Source organism: Spermophilus citellus (assembly GCF_964194105.1).
Source record: "Spermophilus citellus genome assembly, chromosome: 9".
Taxonomy (NCBI): domain Eukaryota; kingdom Metazoa; phylum Chordata; class Mammalia; order Rodentia; family Sciuridae; genus Spermophilus; species Spermophilus citellus.
The window spans coordinates 12,368,528-12,388,969 of NC_138191.1; the positions used below are offsets into that span (position 1 = coordinate 12,368,528).

Below are 20,442 nucleotides of genomic sequence, written 5' to 3' on the forward strand. Positions count from 1 at the left end.
CCTTTTAAGTTAGAGTGAATGGGAGTGAGGGGCCAGCTGAGATCTAGGGAAGAACGTCGGAGGGAGGCGCCATCTTTAACAGGGGTTATTTGGGAGGCCATCTTGGATCAGGGCATCATTTCGAAGTGTTTCCAACCAGAGATGAGGATGTATCAGGACATATGTAAATCTTGGCATACTTTTTTGTATTAGCGTCAGCAGTCAGTCACTCAGGCATTCCAGGGTTTCGAGTTTTTCGAGGTTCACACTGTGAGAATAATCTTGATTCCCATTCTTCTCATTCGTGATGTACTCTTTAAAAGGAGTTGTGTAGTATGATGGAAACTGGAGCCAGACAAACCCATCCCTGCCACTTATTACCTGACATCTTTGGCAAGTATTTTGACATAAAATGAGCTTTAGTTTTGATGTCCTCGATGAGCATCAAGCAGGTCTTCAGTTCTATTTCCCCAGATATTGAATTGAACACTCAGGAAACACCGAAAGAAGCACAGAAAGCAAGTTTTGTTTAAAGGATAGCCTCCCACTATCCGGCATGCCAAAGGTCCTGCATACCTGACTAGTGACCAGAGGTGGGCCAAAGGTGGATTGTCGAGAGAGGGAGCTACCCACAGGGGCTTTCATTCTTTAACAACTCCTTGTAGGGAGGAACAGTTCCCTGGAGGCAGGTCACCTAGGCAATAGGTGGAGGATGGGAAATGTCTTGAAGGCATTAACATTTTATTTCCTCCTGACTCAGCCCCCATCTTTTTGACCCAATCATTTATAACGTACACTAACTGTCTATTTTCCCCCAGCCTTAGTTTTTTAATCGGAAAAATAGAGATGCCAGTACCAACTCTACAGAATTGTTATGTGGATTAAATAAAATTAAAGGCAATATTTTTAGGAGCACACATCTAGCCGAGTTCCTGGCATAAAATGAATATTATGTAAATGTAAGTTTCTCTTCCTCATTTCCTGACCACCATGAACCCAGCTCTAGTTTCCAGCCACAGGTCTCCATGACAACAGCTGAGGAGGAGCACCCAAACAAGAAAAAAAGAGACATTTGACCAAATAAGTGAAAATATATCTATCGCCCAAGACTTTAAAAAAAAATAGAGTCCTCACACTCTTTAAATGTAAAAATACAATTTTTATTTTGAGACATTCACCCTTACTAGAGTGTATGGACATGCAATTCCTGGACCTGAGTGACAACTTTCCCCTTTCCTAAAATGGAAGGAAGTTATTCCAAAGGAAAAAAGGGCAGGGAGATTTTTTTTTTTTTAAATGTAAGAATACATCTTTTTTTTTAAGAGAGAGAGAGAGAATTTTAATATTTATTTTTTAGTTATCGGTGGACACAACATCTTTGTTTATATGTGGTGCTGAGGATCGAACCCGGGCCACATGCATGCCAGGCAAGTGCGCTACCGCTTGAGGCACATCCCCAGCCCAGGCAAGGAGATCTTTACAGGATTGTCTCTTGCCAGGTGATTGGAGGCTGAGAGCGGGTCCAGTGCTTCCAACAAACACTGAAGACTTCAGAGAGTTGCTTGGATAGCTTCCTCCTAATATGGAACCAAGAGGATTAGGAGGTAACCAAGGGTCTAGGAGCAAAGTAGGGATGGGCAATTCTAGAAGTGTTTGTGTATGGAAGGCTCTGACCTGGCCTTGTGTTTCCTGCTTCTACACTGGGATTCCATGAACAGAAGTTCATAGCCTCAGAAGAGGGCAGCCATTTGACTGGAATTCCCCCTTCATTCTTCACTTTTAAGAAGCCTCTAAGTTTTCTCTATGCCCTATGTTCCTTTGGTCAGTGGACACACTTTGTGGGAGGAGGATCTTACTTTTTGGGACTCTCTTCTAAGAGATAGTGCTTTCTGTCTGAGACAAGCTCAGGTAAAATCATCAAGGCAGTGCCTCCCATAGTCATTAAAGAGAGTAGCTGGAGAACCAAAGCCTATGATAGAGTGGGGTACTATAGCTGCTCAGGCAGCAGAAGAGACAGCTATTGAGGGATCCCAGGGATTCAAGATAACTTACTGGCCTCCTTTGTCCAATGGTCGGATTCTAATCACAGTCCCTTACCTTTTCCAGGGTTAGCCTGTGTTTCAAATGCATATGATCGACGCTGGGGTGATGTAAGGGTGTCTGGGAGCTGGGGTTCTCTAGGGGGCAGACTAAACCGATTTGGGGGCCCAGACCCTTCTGTGCCTTCAGGTGGGAGTCCTAGACAGCTAAGGGGCCGAGGGGAATGGTCAGAGACCAAGCTACAGGGGGAGCTTCTGGGAATGATGCTATAGTCCCCACCCCCAGTACAGGTCTGGGTCCGACGAACTCCTTGAGCCTCAGTCCTCTGGCGGTCCCGAGCCAGTGCCACAGCAGCATCAAAGGAAAGACTGCCCCCATTTCTCCAAGAGGCTCGGGAAGCTTGAGACCCCCAAGCCCTTTCCCCCGGTGTCCCATCAAGCCGACCAGGCCTTGGACATGGATTTGCAGGTGCCACATGGATTTTGCTACACATTGCACTGGGTGTCTTGGCAAACTGTGGTTTGGGGGGCACTACAGGCACAGAGCGGACCTGTTGGACCTGAACCAGGGTAGAAGCCAGGCGCATGCCCACACCTCCAGCTGAGTTAAGGACACAGGGGCATACATCACAGCCTTCTGAACAAGGCTGTCCCTGAGGCTCCATCCCCTCTAGCAGGGGTGGCTGCAAGGCTGCCTGTTCCATCTCAGAAGACTGGGTGTTGCCCTCTTTGGTACTATCAACATCCAGAGATTCTATAACTGGCCCTTCAAAGAGGGTCCCTTCTTTTAAATGGTCACCTCCATCCTTCTGTTCTCCCTCCGCCTCTCCGTCCCCACTCTCCCGCTCCCTAATAACCTCCCCATCTCCTCCATCAACTGATGCTTCTGAACTTCTGCTATCTTCACCACGTTCTTGGTCTTCTCTTTCCTTGTGGTTCCCATTCCCCCTCTGTCTTTTGACTTCATCCTCTCTGCCTCCCTCAGCCTCCTGTTTGTGTACAACTTCCCAGCTCCCCTCAGAAATCAGTTGTTCCTGAGCCCTGTTCTCTGAGTCCCTTCCAGATTCTGCTGGGGCTCCCTCTCCTTCTTGCTTGGCCTCTCCTCTCTCAATCTCTCTTTTCTTCTCCTTGTCTTTATCTTGTTCTTCTCTTTGTTCCTCCACACCCTTAGCTTCCTTGATACTTTCAATCTCTTTCTGACCTTTAGAATTCTTTCCCTTGGCTTCTGTCTCTTCCCCACTCTCTTTTTCCAAACTTATCATCTCTTGGCTTCCATCAGCCTCCTCTCCTTCCTCACCAGCCTTATCAACCTCCATCTCAGTCTCTGGACTCCCCTCAGCCTCTTCCCTGGTGCCAAATGTGCTTCCAGGCTCAGCCTTCTTGTCTTTCCCAGTTTCCCAGCATGCCTGCTCTTCTTCAGCCTTTTCGGAATCTTGACTTCCACACTCTTTTGCCTCTTCCTCCAGATTTCCTGCACCCTCCCAGTTTTGGGGATTAGGTTTCAGAAGAGGACTTAGGTCATCATAAGCACTCAAAAAGACTTCCTCCCCATTTTCCTCCTCCAGTTCAGGCCTGGGGCCAGAAGAATCCAGGGAACAGCAGCTGGGAGCCAGGACATACTGTGCCTCATCCAGAGACAGGTCATCGAGGGGTGGCTCCACAGAGAATTCCTCCACCTGTAGGCACAACATTGTGGCTCAGGACCAGGCAGCCCTGTCCACCCTCTGAACTTCATACCATCCCCAACCCCAGTATGGTTCCTCCTTACCTGAGGCCCAACTCCCAGGAGCTCCTCCAGGTAGCCCATCCCAGGGTCGTCCTCCCCAGGGGAGAAGGCTGCTCCTGCTGCTCCTGCCTTGGCCACCTCCCCATCCTCCGCCCCCACCCACTCAGGCTCTGAGCTGCTTGAGTCCTCTAGGAAGGAGAAGGAATCTTGCACCTCCTGGGACAGGGAATCCTCCAGGGCAGGAGTCATGTCCTCAGGGCCTGAGTCAGCCGGGGGACTGGGGGCTGGACTTGCCTCTGACTTCTCATCTGTTGAGGAAGAGGTAGTTCCAGGAATACAAAATTCAAGAACAGCCCTGGCCATTTCCAATGTGGATCTTCCTGGCATTGATACAGTAGAAGTTTGAAACTCCCAATGGAGGCACTTCACAGTATTTATGACCAATATCCCTAACTACTGGGATATTGGCTTATAGCTATATTAAGCCCCTACCAGGTGCCAAGCACTGTGCTTTCTGTTTTACGATATGTTGTCTTACTTTCTCTACAAAACAATTACCTAGGGTACTGTCCTCTTTTACATATGATAAAACTGAGTCTCAGAGATTAAACTATTTGTCCAACATCACATAGCTAATAAGTAGTATGGCAAAAATATGAACCCACATCTACTTAACTCTATAGCCCATGTCCTTACCCTCTCCTGTGCTGCCTCAGGACTTCTTATCAGTGATACCTTAGGAAGTGGATTCAGAGCAAGGATCAAATCCCAGCCCTGCCTCCTGCTACCTAAATCAACTGCAAATTGCTTAACCATAGTTTCAGGTATCACTACTATAAGGATAACAATAATACCTACATATAAATGAGAAATGAAAGGAGTTAATGTCCACAAGGTACCTAACACAACCCGAATATATAATTAACCCTTAATAAATGTTAGCTGTTAGTATTAATGTTACTGTGATCATTACCATCATCTATCATATATTTCTACACTTGTATTAAAATCCATGCTTTATGTGTCCAACACAGACCTCCATTCTTGAGTATATCAGTGTCTTAAGGCTTCCAGGGATACCCTGTCCATGGATTTCATACAACTTGATAATATTACTGAATTCCTAAACTCTAAATCCACAGAGGCAGCCAAAGGCAACCAACCTAAGGGCTGAGGCCTCTGCCTTTTCCAGGGTGAATCCTAAGTATCAGAACTTCAGCCTAAAGTTCTAGTCCCCTTTCTGGTCCTGGAAAATCCCTGGGTCCTTACCTGGGGGTCCAGGGCCAAGGCCAGGGCCAGGGCCAGGGCCAGAGGCAGGGGTTGGCCGGGGCTGTAGAGCAGGGCACTCAAGACCACGGGTGAGCCTGGCCAAGGATACGTTAGAGATGATGTTTGGAGGCACGTTGAGGATGGAGGTGATGTGCAGTGGGAGGTTGACATTGTAGGGGTCTGAGATGTGGACACCAGCACAGCGCTCTGCACGGCTGCTGCCCCCAGCCCGAATGGCTGACCGTCCAGCTCGTGGTGTGCCTGGCTCAGAGTTTGTGCTACCTGGTGCCTCTGCCTCAGGCTCCTGTTCGCCCTCTACCATCTCCATGGAATCATTCTCCAAGCTCTCAGACAGCAGTGGGCTTGGCCGGGGACTGCTGGGACCCACCAGCCCCTCCGGTTCTGTGAAAGAGAAAGAAAGCCAGGTAGGCAACAGTCTCAGCTCCAAGGGGCCTAGCCACTTCTGTGGAAGACTCTGGAGAATGCTCTGCTTTCTTGGACTTTAAGAGGCAGAAAAATCTGGAAGGTACCAGGCCCAGCTTCCATTGGCCACTACTGCAAACTTTCCACCCAGCCAGTGAGTCAAAGGTTGCCCCATCAAAATATACCTAGGGACTCCCTTACCTTCCTGCAGATAACAGTCAATGGTCATCACTAACACACACACACACACACACACACACACACACACACATACACAAACACACACACTTTACATGGTCCCTTTGTGTATACTCATGAGCCCACCCACAGATTAAGCAATAAGCTCACCATGTAAACTTGACATCTATCACTATACAGGCACTCATTAATTAGTGAATACTGTTGGCCACACTTATAGATGCACTCAGGCCTGTGCTGCACACACAAGTACACCCACAAGAGTGCACAACCACACTCACCATCACTGGCCCCAGCTGCAGCGCTCAGTGAATCCATGCTTTTGGCTGGCCGCAGTGTCCCCTTATTGGATTTGTCCTCTGCAAGACAGGTGACATGCATAGAGCCAGTGCCTTACACAGCCTTGACAGAGCTCCCTCAAAATCCCCAGACTTACCCCTGTCCTCAGTCCCCCGTGGAAGTTTACGCTTTGTCTCGTGGCCAGAGCGACCCAGGTTGAAGATAGACCTCCACTTCCTGACTTTCAAAGACCCCTTCCTCCTAAAGATAATGGAGACATAATTAGGGGTGGAAGCCTGGTGACCAGTACAAAGGAGGAGGGCCCAGGGAGGAGGCCTTACTTGTGCTCTGCTATCTCAATAATAGTATGGTAGGGCCGAATCTGGGGGGGTCCATCACCAGCCTGTAGGACACTAGGCAGGTGGTAGGGTAGACTCCTGGGCATGAGGTCCTCGGGGCTACCTGATGCCCGAGCCCCTGGAAGACATTGCCATCCACTTTCCACTTCACCACCTAGAAAAAGAAAAATAATTGGCCAGCCAAGAAGAGAGCCAAGAGAGACCTCAGTACCCAGCCCTTCATTTCCCCTAACCAACTCCCAGGGTAGAGGTATATTCAGAGGCCCCTGGATATAGTTCTTTCATGGCTAGATATGCAAGAGGATGTCCTCATGAACAAAGAGGGCCAAGAAATCCCAGGACATTGGCCTGGTGGATTGCAGGGTAAGTATGAACCATCAGTAGTTTTAGGAGTCGGATGGTGGTTCAGAGGTCAAACTATGTCCTGGGCCAACAACAGAAGAGGGTTGCTCAAATCCTAACTGCACTGTTGTCTCTTTAGGATCTTCTCCATCTGACCAATACCAACATTTCTCTAAGAGATTCATTTTTTCCCACCTGCGAAATGGGAAAACTGAACTAATTGATCTTTTTTTGTGTGGGGAGGTACCAGGGATTGAACTCAGGGGCACTTGGCCACTGAGCCACATCCCCGGTCCTATTTTGTATTTTATTTAGAGACAGGGTCTCACTGAGTTGTTTAGTGCCTCACCGTTGCTGAGGCTGGCTTTGAACTCACAATCCTCCTGCCTCAGCCTCCTGAGCTACTGGGATTACAGGCATGTGCCCCTGTGCCTGGCAAAATAGTTGATCTTCAATACTTTTAATAACTCTGACATGATTCACTAGACAGAGAATGGTGATACATGGTGGGCAGAAAGGACACTGACCAGAAAGGGCAGCACCCCCGAAGAGCTGGTCCACGTGGGTGAGGATGAACTCAACAACGATGGATTGTACCCGCACCTCCATGAAGGCTGCTGTCCCATTGAAGCCTGAGGCCTCTATGTCCTTAGACCTATGAAGGTGTGGAGTTATTCTTCCTCTAATGCCACCATATTTTACCACCCAGATTCTCCCTGAAATACCTTATACTCCCTCCCTTTTTGCCCTTAACCCCATCTCCATCTCTTAAGCCATATGGTGATTCAAACATCAAATGCCACTTCCTCCAGGAAGCCTTCTTAGACTTAAAACTATTCTCTACTTTCTTCCTTCTTTCTTTCCTTATTTTTTTTTCTCTTTTTTTTCTTTCTTCTCTTTCTTTCCCAGTACCAGGGATTGCACCCAGGGGTATTCTACCATTAAATTACATCTCTAGTCCTTTATTATTTATTTTGAGATAGAGTCTTGCTAAATTGCTCAGTCTGGCCTCAAACTGTTAATCCTCCTGTTAAGTCTCCCAAGTAGCTGAGATTACAGGCCTGTGCCACCATGCCCGGCCTTAATCTTACTTTCTTTGAATACTTCCTTGCTTGTGGTACAAGGCAAACTACAGGAAGTACTATAATTCATAATGCCTTGTACCATAGTGATAAGCAGGCCAGTTCCCCAATAGACTCTAAGATTTGCTTAATAAACATTTGGCAAGGGCCTATCATATTTCAGTCCCTGAACTCAACGCTATAGTATAAGAAAACACAAACAAAAAAGGTCTTGTCATTATGGACTTTACTTGATCTCAGAAAAGGGGCTTATATGGGTGGGATCCATCCCACTCAATGTAAATTTTTTTTAAAATTTTTTAAATTGTTTTGTTGATGTTGTTTTGTGGAACCAGGTATTGAACCCAGGGGTTCTTAACCATGTCCTGAACCATGTCCCTAGCCCCTTTTATTTTTTTTTTTTATTTTGAGACAGGGTCTTGCTAATTGCTTAGAGCCTTCCTAAGTTGCTGAGGCTGGCTGTTGAACTTGCAATCCTTCTGCCTCAGCCTCCCAAGCTGCTGGGACTGCAGGTGTGCGCCACTGCATCCACCCACCTAATGTAATTCTGATCTGTCCTTTCTCACTGGCCTTCATGAGACTCCACACCCTTCTCTACTTTCCACACACAGCCACACCCAATCCTGGGAGCAGCCACTCTGAAGCTATTCTCTCCCAGGAACCCCACAGGCTGCTCACAGTGTGCCCACCTTAGCAGGTTGGGGGCCCACACGATGGCCAGGTTGCGGGCATGCATGTTGGTCTGGGCACTGAATGAAGCCATGTGCACCAAGTGCCGCATAAGAAACTCCAGTGTCCTGCAGAAAGGGGGGCAGGGGTCACACAGGGAACCCAGGGCAGGGCTCCAGCTGGTACCTGGGAGCTGAGAGGGACAAATCAAGGCTCTAGTAGAGAGAGACTGGGCTGTCAGGGGCAAGTCAGGACCCTGGGCGTTGGAAGTGGAGACCCACACACCTGCAGTTTGGGACAGGGAGTTCTCGAAGCACCTCTAGAATCTTGATCAAGCGCTCAGGCTCTAACTGAACAGCCACAGCCTCCTGATGAAGGGAGAAGGGTGAAAGAAACAATAGTCAGTGACCCAGAAAGCCAAACTCAGAAATAAGCTGTGCTGCACTACACACTGCCCCCACCCCAATTTACCAAGGCATCCCCAATTTACCTTGACATCCTAGAAAGAGCTCAGAATTTGAGGCCCACAAAGACAGTAACCAAATCTTGGTTATGCTACTTAAATAGTTTTGAGACCTTGGGAGACCACTACTGCCGTCTCAACCTTCTCATCAGTAAAACTCTGGCATAGGGATATTTCCATGGTCCTATGCTCTGTGTGCCCCCAGGGACTACAGGTTGTCCTGGTGTTGAGGAAGGCCCACAGCCACCCAGTCTATTCTGTGTGGACTGAGCAGGGTGTTGCTGCTTGAACAGGGTCTCTCAATGCTTTCAGGCACAATAAAGTGCAGCTTATTTTTAAAGTGTTACTCAATTCAGAAATCTGTTTTTGTCATGTGTTTTCTCATTCAAAAGATGTTCCACATACAATTACAATAAAGGGAGGGACATCCCTGAAGAAGTTTTGACTTCTACAAAGTGTTCTTCTCCTGAGTATAGGGAAGCTCTGTTGTGGGTGCTTTCCAAGGGTCTTACAGCTCTGACAATGTGACCTCTACCTCCCCAAGTCTTACCACAATGCTACGTGCAGTCCACAGGCCTTGGGGGGAGGGCTCAGTGGAGGAGAGAATTAAGAGAAGAGGGTGGGGAGGACAGAAGTAGCAGGAGCTCAGAGATTTGAAAAGAAAGTATCTTTCCCCCCCCAAAAAAAAAAATGCTCTACTGTGGTTTCTGTCACTCTGGATCACTAGGACTCTGGTTGGCTCATGACACACTGGGATGCCGAAGACAAAGCATATGTCCCTGAGCCCTGTCTTCCACCCACCCTGCCTCCCAACTCACAGCAAACTTGTCATAGAGCCGGTAGGTAAGCAGGGGATCTGGCAATTCTCTGAAATAGGCCTTGCACAAGGAGGAGACACAGTGAATGTCCTGGAGATAAACATCCCGCCGCAAGTCTGGCTTCCGTTCTGCCTCAAATTCCTGCCTGGGGAGGTGCAGAGTGGTCAGGAGTGGTAGGGATGAGGGGAAATGTGGGGAGAGGTGGAAGCTATAGAGATGAGCTCCAGGCAGGGTCATGGGTCAATATTTGTGGGACAAGGAGGAAGAAGGTTGGGGAGCAGTAAGTATTGAGGCACTGTATATATTGTACATGTTGATGTGTAGATGAGAGGTGAAGACAGGTATGTGGATGGGTAAGTGGATTTATGCAAGAACAGGAACAGTCAGATGTCACAGTGTATGTGAGTAGCAATGTAGGGGTACATAGGAGTCAGTAGATGTGGGTAGTAGACTTAACTGTGTAGTTCTGGTTAAAAATGAATGGGTGTGGGGGCTGGGGATGTGGCTCAAGTGGTAGCACACTCGCCTAGCATGTGTGAGGCACTGGGTTCGATTCTCAGCACCACATAAATATAAAATAAAGATATTGTGTCCACCTAAAACTGAAAAAAAAAAAAAGAATGGGTGAACTGTTAGAAAGAAACATGGTTCAGTGGTGCACACCTGTAATCCCAGCGGCTGGGGAGCCTGAGGCAGGAGGATCATGAGTTCAAAGCCAGCCCCAGCAAAAGTGAGGTGCTAAAGCAACTCAGTGAGACCCTGCCTCTAAATAATATACAAAATAAGGCTGGGGATGTGGGTCAGTGGCCAAGTGTCCCTGAGTTCAAAAAAGAAAAAAAAAGAAAGTGAACCCTGGGCACCATCACTAGCACTGGAAAAAAAAAGTGGAGACCATCCACAGATGGGAGAAAATATTTACAAATCTTTTATCTGATAAAGGTCTAGTATTCAAAACATAAAAATTATTTTTATGGATCCAAGATTTTATTTTATTTGGTACTGGGGTTGAATCCAAAGGCACCTTACCACTGAGCTATATTTGTAGCCCTTTTTATTTTTTATTTTGAGACAGAGTCTCTCTAAATTGCCCAGGCAATCCTTGAATTTACAATTTTCCTGCCTCAGCCTCCGGAATTGCTGGGATTACGGCATGTGCCACTAAGATTGGCTTAATGATTTTTAAAAAACTCAAAGTTGGGCATGAAGGTGCACAGCTGTAATCCCAGTGATTCAAGAGGGAGATAGGAGAAATCATAAATTCAAAGTTAGCCTGGGTAATTTAGAGAGACCCTGTCTCAAAATTTAAAAATAAATAAATTTAAAGGGCTAGGGATGACCTCAGTGGTAGAGTGCCCCTTGCTTCAATCCCTAGTACCCAAATTAATTTATAAAAAATAATTGATCAATTAACTGAAGTTGGGTACATTGGCACAGGCCTATAGTCCCAGCTACTCAGGAGGCCAAGGAAGGAGGATTGCAAGTTCAAGGCCAGCCTGTGAAACTCAGTGAGACCCTGTTTCAAAATAAAAGATAAAATGGACTAAGGAGGCCTGGGGTTGTGGCTCAATGGTAGAGTGCTTGCCTAGCACATGTGGGGCACTGGGTCTAAACCTCAGCATCACATAAAATATATTTTTTTAAATTTACATATATATGTAAAATAAAGTTATTAATTTTTTTAAAAAAGCATGCTGAAGATGTAGCCCAGTGGTAAAGTATTTGCATAGTACATATGAAGACCTGGGTTCAATCCAAAATACCACACAAAAATAAATAAGCAAACAAACAAATAAATAAATAAAACAATAACACAATTTAAAAAAACAGACCAAGTTTTAGGTAGCCATTTCTCCAAAGAAGAAATATAAATGGCCACTAAGCACATGAAAAGACATCAACATCATGAGCTACTAGGGAAATACAAATATAATCACAATGAAATATTAGTTCACACCCACCAAAATGGTTATAATAAAAAAGACACAGTAACAAATGTTGGCAGGGATGTGGAGAAACTGGAACTTTTGTGCTTTGTTGGTGGGAATGTAAAATGATACATCTGCTATAAAAACAGTTATTTAAAAAGTTCAACATGGAGCAGGGCATGATGTTGCAGACCTGTAATCCCAGCAATTTGGGAGGCTGAGGCAGGAGGATTGCAAGTTTGAGGTCAGGGTGGGCAATTTAGCCAGACTCTCACCAACATAGTGAGACCCTGTCTAAAAAATAAAAAATAAATAAATAAAAAGGACTGGGACTATAACTCAGTGGTAAAGCAACCCTGAGTTCAAGTCCCAGTTCAAAACCAGAAAACAAAATTCAACACAAAATTACCATAGATTCAAAAGAACCGAAAACATATGTCCATGCCAAACTGTACATGTTTACTGCAGAATTATTCATAATGGTCAAAAATATGAGCTGATGAAGAAAATGTGAGATAACTATACAATGTGACATGGTATAAGCCTATAATCCCAGTGATCAGAAGGCTGAGGCCAGAGGACCACAAGTTGGAGGCCAGTCTCAGCAACTTAGTGAGGCCCTAAGCAACTTAGCAAGACCCTTTCTCAAAATAAAAAATAAAAATAAAAAGGGCTGGGGATGTATCTCAGTGGTTAAGCACCTGTGGGTTCAATCCCCAGTACCACCCCCCAAAACACACACACACACACACACACACACACAATGGGAAAGTGTTCAACCATATGAAGGAATGAAGCACTGGTACATTCTACCATATACATGAACCTTGAAACCTTGAAGAACCAGACATACAAAGACACATAATGAATCATTTTATTTATATAAAATGTCCAAAAGAAGCAAATCCAAAGAGAAAGAAAGCAAGTTGCCACTGGCTCAGTGAAGGGTGAATGTGGTGTGACTGCTAATGGGTATAAGGTTTCTGTTAGGGATGGTGGAATATTCTGGAATTAGATGGTTATGAGATGTTGTGAATACACTAAAAACCACTGAATTGTACTTTTTTTTCTAGTTCTGGGGATTGAACCCAGAGGCACTTTACCACTGAGCTACATTTGCCGCCCTCTTTATTTTTTACTTTGAGACAGAGTCTCACTCGCTAAGTTGCCTAGCCTGACTTGGAACTTCTGATCCTCCTGCCTCTGTGTCCCAAGTCACGGGGATTACAGGTATGCATTATTGCATCCAGCTGAAATGTATCTTTTTAAATGGTAAATTTGATGTTAATTATATCTAATTTTTTTTAAAAAATTAGTTGTAGATGGATACAACACCTTTATTTTATTTATTTATATATGGTACTGAAGATTGAACCCAGTGCCTCACATATGCTAGGCAAGAAATCTACTATTGAGCCACAACCCCAGCCCCTCTAAATTCTTATAAAAAGTTGAGTGGGTATATATATGTAGGAATTGTATATTTATGTGGAAGGGGAAATTGTGTGTGTGTGTGTGTGTGTGTGTGTGTGTGTATACCTTAGAGTTTCTCCCTATAACAGTACTTAGCATTTATGCTTCCTTCTCCCCACTCTCTCTCACCCTTCTTCTCTGCTCTCCCCAGCAGCTCTTTCCAGGGGCTCTGGCTCCCTGGCCTCCTGGCCACAGAGCCCTTTTACTTTTCTGACTCACCGGAGCTTCTGGATGTTGGAGGAGACCCCTGAGAGACGGTAGATCCCATCCACCACTCCATACTCCTCCACGAATTCTGCACAGCTCTTTAATACCTGAGGCACTGGGGACACAGATAGGCAGAGAAAGAAAAATCAGAAAGTTGTAATCCCAGCTACTCAGGAGGCAGAGGCAGGAGGATTGAAAGTTTGAGGCTAGCCTGGGCAACTTAACAAGATCCCATCTTAAAATAAAAATTTAAAAGGGCCAGGGATGTAGCTCAGTGGTAAATTACCCTTGGATACAATTCCCTGTACTAAATAAATAAATAAATTTAATTCCCTGTACCAAAAAATTAATAAAATCTAGGAGGCCAGAGATTGTAAAGGGGGTGGGGTTAAGAAACAGAAGCATCAGGGAAAGGGTTTTAAGAAAATTAAAAGCAAAGTTCATGTAGTTAAAACTTGTCAGCAAAATTCTACAGTCTTCAACTCCAACCCGCCAACCTCTCAGTAGTCCCCAGCCCATTGGTCCAGAGCCTCAGCATACACCCCTCCAGTGAAGGAGAGTTCACCACCTCTCCATACTGCCTATTCCTTTCATTTCTACCCTTTTTGTTTTTTTATTTTTTGTTTTTGTTTTTTTTTTAAGAGAGAGAGAGAGAGAGAGAGAGAGAGAGAGAGAGAGAGAGAGAGAGAGAGAGAGAGAGAGAGAGAGAGAATTTTTTTTTAATATTTCTTTTTTAGTTTTCGGCAGACACAACATCTTTGTTGGTATGTGGTGCTGAGGATCGAACCTGGGCCGCACGCATGCCAGGCGAGCAGGGTACCGCTTGAGCCACATCCCCAGCCCTCATTTCTACCCTTTTTGAATTGGGAAATTTCTCTCTCTTGTAATTACAAATGCTACTCCCGAATTTTTAAAGGGGCAGCAATCTGTAGTAGGGGTGGGAAAGCAAAAGACTGGTGGTGAAAGTACATTGATGTGGCATTCTGTACAAGATGAAAGGACATTAGTTGTCCCAAACAAAATGGAACAGAGCTGATGGAGATTGTTGTTGTTATCTATCTGTCTATCTATCTATCTAATCTATTTTTGAAGGCTAGATCTTACTATGTTGCTTCAAACTCCTGGACTCAAGCCACCCTCCTGCCTCAGCCTCCCAAGTAGCTTGGTCTACCACGATGCTCCAGTTTGATGGAGATTATTCTGAAATATCCCTTATAGTAAGAAAGTTCAGGATTAGGGGCTGGGGTTGTGCTCAATGGTAGAGCACTTGCCTAGCATGTGTGAGGCAATGGGTTCAATTCTCAGCATCACATATAAATAAATAAAGGTCCATCAACAACTAATGAAATATTGAAAAAACAAAGAAAGTTCAAGGTTATTAGTTCTGTCATAGGAAAGTACATGAAATAGTGACCACATTTCTAATAGGCCAGTGCAGGAGAGAAGCAACTGGGTGTCAAGCAATGCTCTGCTTCATAATTTTGCTGTCATTTGGTCTTATAAATCAGGCCCTCTATTCCCTGTTTTACAGAAAAGAAAACTGAGGATCAAAGAAATAACCAGTACCCAGCAGCACCCAGATAAAGCTAGAATTCAAATCCAAAAGCATAACAAGTTGAAATCTCAATAGTGACCTTGTCACTATACTGTAACTCCTTAAGGACAAGATCTAAATATGATCCATTTTGTATTCCTCATATTCTTTGGCATGGTGTCAGATGTAATAGGTCCTCAAGAGACTTTTGTTGAATCCCAATCCCACAAGATCCACCCTCCTCCTAAAAAGCCCCCTCCCTCCCAGGCAGAACTAATTATTTTCTTCTTGGCAGTTCTATAAGCCCTTGGTGTGGGCTTTCAGTATAGCTTCAGTCATATGGTCTTATAATTATTTTTGACACTCTGTTCCCCCCAATCGGCTCTGCACTTCTCATAGTGGGTTCTTACGTATATCTGCGTGAAAGTGGTGATGAACAGTTTATCGGTCTAATGTGCACTAGAAGCCAGTTATCTTTCCAAAGCGCTTCACTGCTCTTGCTACCTGCACCCTGCCCCACTCCACTCAAGTACCCATTGCTTACCTTAGGATTCAGAATAAAATGTGAACTCTTCAGCCTGGTATATAAGATCTTTCACAAACCAGGTCCAGTCACCTCTCCATTCTCAGATCCAATGATAAACGCTATCATCCAGCCCTTTGCTAGTAAACTTAAAAGTCTTGGTACTTACTGCTTATGGTTTAAATATGGTTTGTCATGCAAAGGGTCTTATGCTAGAAGGCTTGTCTCCACTGTTGTGATTTTGAGGTGGTGGAACATTTAAAAGGTGGAACCTAGCAAATGGTAATTAAATCATGGGGAATCAACTCTCATGAATGGATTAAAACTGCATCCTGGGAGTGGGTTAAGTCTTGTGTGACTGGATTAGTTCTGAACAAAACTATATCTCAGCCCTTTATTTTTTATTTTGAGATTAGTCTAGCTATGTTGCTTAGGGCCTTAGTTGGTAGAGTGCTTGCCTTGGGCACAAAGCCCTGGGTTCAATCCCCAGCTCCAAAAAAGAAAAAAGAGAGAGAAAGAGCAGGTAGTTATAAAGTAGTTATAAGCAAGGACACCCCACACACTTGGCCTTTCTGCATACAGCCAGTTCCCTTTCCACTTCTCTACCATATTATGACACAGTTTGGGGGCCCTTACCAAGATGCTGGCACCATGCTGTTTGAAAATTCCAGCCACCAAAATCATGAGACAAATGGACCTTCTTACTTTATAAGTTCCCAGCCCAGGTATTTTGTGATAGTAATACAAAATTGACAAAGACACTTATGTTATTCTCTTCCTGGAAATATCCTCCCCTCTGACTCTGTCCAGCAAACACCTATGCATCCCTTAAAACACATTTCAAAATCACCTCCTAGCCACCTCCATAATGGCACATGCATGTAATCCCAGCTACTCAGAAAGTTAAGGAGGATCACTTGGGACCAAAAATTTGGGTGAGTCTAGGCAATATAGCAAGACCCTGTCTCAGAAACAACACAGGCCTGGGGGGTATAGCTTAATGATAGGGCTCAAGCACATGTGAGGCCCTGAGTACAATCCCTAGGAGCACAAAAGAAAAACAAAACATTACCCATAATTTTCTTATATGTACAGTTTCTACAGTCCTTTGCTCATATCGGCATTATAGTGGTTGTTGTACTTTGTTATAATTAGTTTTTGTTAGTTTATTTGGATCTGGGCATTCTGAAAAATGGGAGCATCTTCCCGGTATCTAGCACAGTAATGAACAGAACAAGTACTCAATAGATGTTTGTTAAATGACTCAATGAATTAGTCAGTTGTAAGAATCATTAGCATCCCTTGAAAACTTAATAAAGAATATTGCCTATGACAAAAACATTGGATCCTATTAACTAGGAATTTCATAGAAATCTTTCTAACTTGTCACTGTAAGAAAAAAATACAACAAAAATCACACACACACACACACACACACACACACACAATAAAACTGTGTTTCTCCTAGCCCAACTATTCTTTTTTCTTATGGGCCTTGCGAGTCTTTAGCCATGAGGAAACTCAGAGCCCACCTCTAAGAACCATATAGAACCAGCTGATATATATTTCTGGGTGCTGATCTTCTTGTTTTCCCTTCAATCCAAATGCTTCGGGTATTTATTTATCCTGTGTTGAGTTTTGGAAGTCATTCCAAGCTCTTTGTGGAACAAAGTATGATAGAAATATGGAATGAAGGAAAATGTCAATAAACCCATCAACCACTATCTTTCAACGCTCCTCACATGACCTGGTTTTCAGATCCTTCAGACTCCTTCCCACCACAGCCAGGGATTGGATATGACAATGGAATCATCAAGGGTACAAAATTTAAGGAAGTGCTCATCCAAGACAGTGCAAGTGCTGATAGTGGTCCTGCATGGTCCTGAGAGTGGATACCTCCTTAAGAATGAGGCACTTGCCCCTAAGAGTGGAGAACTTCCTTCCTTAAGTGCCTTCATCACCTCTCCGGCCTTACCGTAGTACCGGCCCTACCGTTCACCATCCATGCCTTCAGGATGGAGTATTTATGAATTACTCTGTTAATTACTCTACTATCACTTAACCCCCAGGTCCTTCTCACATGAACAATGGCCAAACTAGGTCTTTCCTACCCTGTTCTTCTTGGTTGATTTTGAATCTCCAGAGAATGCCCCCAAGAGCATGCAAGAGACTAAGGAGTGGACTTGGGATGTAGCTCAGTGGGAGAGTGCTTGACTAGCTTGCAGGAAGGAGGTCCTGGGTTCCATCCCCATTACCAAAAAAAAAAAAAAAAGAAGAAGAAACTAAGAAGTTAAGGAGTTATGAGCCATAGAGGAAATGGGTCAGGAGATGAGGGAGGAGATACAGGGCCAGAGAGATAGGGACTTGAGGAGATTGTGATCAGCGATGAGGTCAGAGATAGAAGTTAGAGATAACATTGGGGTGATGATGTCAAAGGGATGGAAATATCAAGGATATGGGGGTTGTGTCAAAGAAGAAGGCCTGAATCTTAGGGACCTGGCAAATCTGAAATCTGAACAAGGTACCAAAGAGATAAAGATTAGGAAAAGGAAAAACTGAATGCATATAGGTTGGGAATAAAGAAACCTATTTGGGGGCAAAGAACTGAGAGAGAGCTGAGATGAAAGGAAACCAGGACTATCAGAGAGTGGATCAATTCACCAGAAGCAGATTTCCCTGGTCTGGGCCATCATTTTTTGACGGGTCTTTTGTTGAGAAGCCAGCTTCCTTCTGTCATTCCACTTTTTTTTTATGGAGAAGAGAGGTACCGGGGATTGAATTCAGGGGCACTTGACCATTGAGCCACATCCCCAGCTCAGTTTTGTGTTTTATTTAGAGACAGGGTCTCACTAAGTTGCTTAATGCCTCCTTTTGCTGAGGCTGGCTTTGAACTCTCCATCATCCTACCTCAGCTTTCCAAGCTAGGATTACAGACGTGTGCCACCGCACCCAGCTGTCCTTTCACCTCTCTGTGTCACAAAGAGCTGAGGGAGCCGAAGGGGCTGCTACTACTTCTCTGGTGCTACTCTTGAAGTGCTTCTCACCTGCTCTGGAATTCACCTGAGATCAGGATGCAGAAGCTATATATTTATCCCCTCTAGACAGTTGCTGTTTCCCTGCTGGGAATGCAGATGGAGGCCAGTAGGGTTACAGGAATGGGGTCTAGGCTCTCTGTGGGTTCAGTGTTTCAAGATAGGATTGGTGATGAGAACCACAGGAAAGGCTGTGGCAGGATGAGGAGGTCGTACCGAGAGTTTGCAGAGAGCTGGGAGAACATCATGCCTAATTAAATTATGAGGTCCTTGGCCAAGAATCATCACTCTAGAGGGGAATCCTTGCAAAGGAGAACGCTGGGAGCTTTGCTGTACTCATTCTGCCCCGTGAGAAGAGGAAGGTGCAGACAAGCGGGCCTCAGCTGTTTAATACTCCTCCTTGGGGCCTGGGTTTTCCCTTAACCAAGGCCAAGTTAGTTGGGGCCCTTTGGGGAGGAGAAAAGGGGAAGGAGGTGTCTGGGGACACAAGGGCGGGGCTAAGAGCAGGAAATGAGCTGGGAACCACCATCACCCTCCCTCAACTGCAGAGGCTACAGCCAAAGCAGAGAAGGGGACAAAGAGGAAATGACAGATTGGGGTGGGGTGGGGTGCGGTAGGGGGAAAGAATCGTGCCCTTCTCTGTAAGTCAGGCTGGGCAGCTGTATACCTTGGTTTATTTTCAAATCAAGTTAAGAAATGGTTTTTAGTGCTACTTCATGCCAGGCACAGGGGTGATCCTAGTGTTATCCTTGGGCCTCCTGGCTTCCAAACCTACTCCAGGGAAACTTAGAAAAGGAGATGGGTGAGCCCCATCGACAGTCCCCACACCCAGCCTCCCTTGCAACTTCCAACCCCAGCTTCAAAGCAGGTCTGAAGCTAACTCTCTCACTCTTCCGGTGTTCCTCATTTCAGCCACTTCTCCCCTTGTCCTCCACCTTGAACCTGTTTCTCCTTTGTACAGGGCAAACCAGAGAACTGCAAAGACTAAAGAAGGAGTCCCCCAAAAAAGGAGGCCATCCCCACCCAATACCCTCCTGTGGCCCAACAATATTTCAAAGGACCAGGTCCTTGTCCCTGGATGCTCTTCTCCAGTTAGGAGGCCCTAATCCTCCTCAAGTGCTTTCTTCATATTTTCTATGGGCCTTTCCCCTGTCTCCTTTCATTCAGACCCAAAACCATCCACTGTCCCTTCCGCCACTCCTCTTCTGACCCTGTCTGTCCTTGGTTGGCATCCTCTCATCTCTGTTTTGTCCACCTCTCCTGAGTTTCCAAACTCGGTCCTCTCTTCTCACTGCTCCTTTGGTGCTAATGTTTAATCCTCCCAGAAATTTTACACCAAGGCATCACTTTGCCTTCTCTGCCTCACATTTCCTGTCTTCCCTCTTCATAGGTGTCTTGGGTGATGACCCTGGGCTGCTGCCCCCTTCTCTAGGAGCACCCAGAAGCAGCTCCTTCCCTTCAGACCAGTTCAGGTTGAAGACGCTTGCTGCCTGTCCTCCCACCCACCCACCCACATCTCCAAGTTGGCCTCCTTACCCTCCTGGCCCGAGTGCTGCAGGTGCTCCTGCAAGTCACACCCAAACACTCGCTCCTTTGAACTGCCTTTCTTCTTTCCTTTCTGTCGAGACTTCATGGCCGGAGGGCTCTGTCCCAGCCACCTCTGTCCCCCAAGACCTTTGCCCTACCAGTCCCCCATGGGATCCCAGCTGGCCACTGGGTTTGGCCCAGCCCCACGGGGGCAGGACTCCAAACTGGAGGTGGAGGGTGGCCTGGGCAACGGGCTGCAGCTCTCGCCTCTGGGTCCCCAGCCACAAGGAAGTAGCTGTGGAAGGGGAAGTTGCCAGGACCCTGGCACAAAGCTGTGTCTCGTGGCCCAGCCAGGCACTCGCCCTCCTCGCCCTGAGCAGCTCTGGCAGGGGGGTTGGGGGGGCAGGAAGCTGTGCAGCTCCTCAAACCCGCTTCCTGTTAGAGCATCTTTGCAACCACAGGGCCTGGGGTGGGGGAGGTAGCTGACACTCACATCCTCACCCATTGCTGGAACTTCACCCATTGGTCAAGGAGAGGTGACATCAGAGCCCTGGGGTGGGGTGATGGCGCCTGGG

The 20,442-nt window shown here is 45.8% G+C and overlaps 1 protein-coding gene across 3 annotated transcripts; it reads right to left on the bottom strand.

The window, feature by feature from the left end:
* Positions 1-1,142: 1,142 nt before the first annotated feature.
* Positions 1,143-20,387, bottom strand: ARHGAP30 (Rho GTPase activating protein 30). Of its 3 annotated transcripts, none has more exons than XM_081308305.1 (12): positions 19,877-20,387; positions 13,264-13,366; positions 9,647-9,791; positions 8,651-8,733; positions 8,386-8,493; positions 7,142-7,269; positions 6,255-6,426; positions 6,071-6,174; positions 5,916-5,993; positions 5,014-5,415; positions 3,958-4,052; positions 1,144-3,694 (listed from the first exon to the last, which is right to left on the bottom strand). In XM_081308305.1, exons 1-12 carry the CDS (start codon positions 19,971-19,973, stop codon positions 2,063-2,065), a joined length of 3,147 nt encoding a protein of 1,048 aa, XP_081164431.1. In that variant the 5' UTR covers positions 19,974-20,387; the 3' UTR covers positions 1,144-2,062. The 3 variants fall into 3 exon arrangements, with proteins under 3 accessions (XP_081164432.1, XP_081164431.1, XP_081164430.1); XM_081308304.1 differs by having other exon boundaries at positions 3,787-4,052; XM_081308306.1 differs by lacking the exon at positions 19,877-20,387 and having other exon boundaries at positions 1,143-3,694; positions 3,787-4,052; positions 9,647-9,787.
* Between the last annotated feature and the right edge of the window lie 55 nt (positions 20,388-20,442).

What these genes read in the sequence shown, in the direction of transcription:
- ARHGAP30 (XM_081308304.1), bottom strand. Translation starts at nt 19,973, where the DNA reads ATGAAGTCTCGACAGAAAGGAAAGAAGAAAGGCAGTTCAAAGGAGCGA. An exon ending in ATTGAGATAGCAGAGCACAA is followed by an intron (nt 6,175 to 6,254) that starts GTAAGGCCTCCT and finishes CATTATCTTTAG; the next exon opens with GAGGAAGGGGTCTTTGAAAG. An exon ending in CCTTGGCCCTGGACCCCCAG is followed by an intron (nt 4,053 to 5,013) that starts GTAAGGACCCAG and finishes CTTCCTCAACAG; the next exon opens with ATGAGAAGTCAGAGGCAAGT.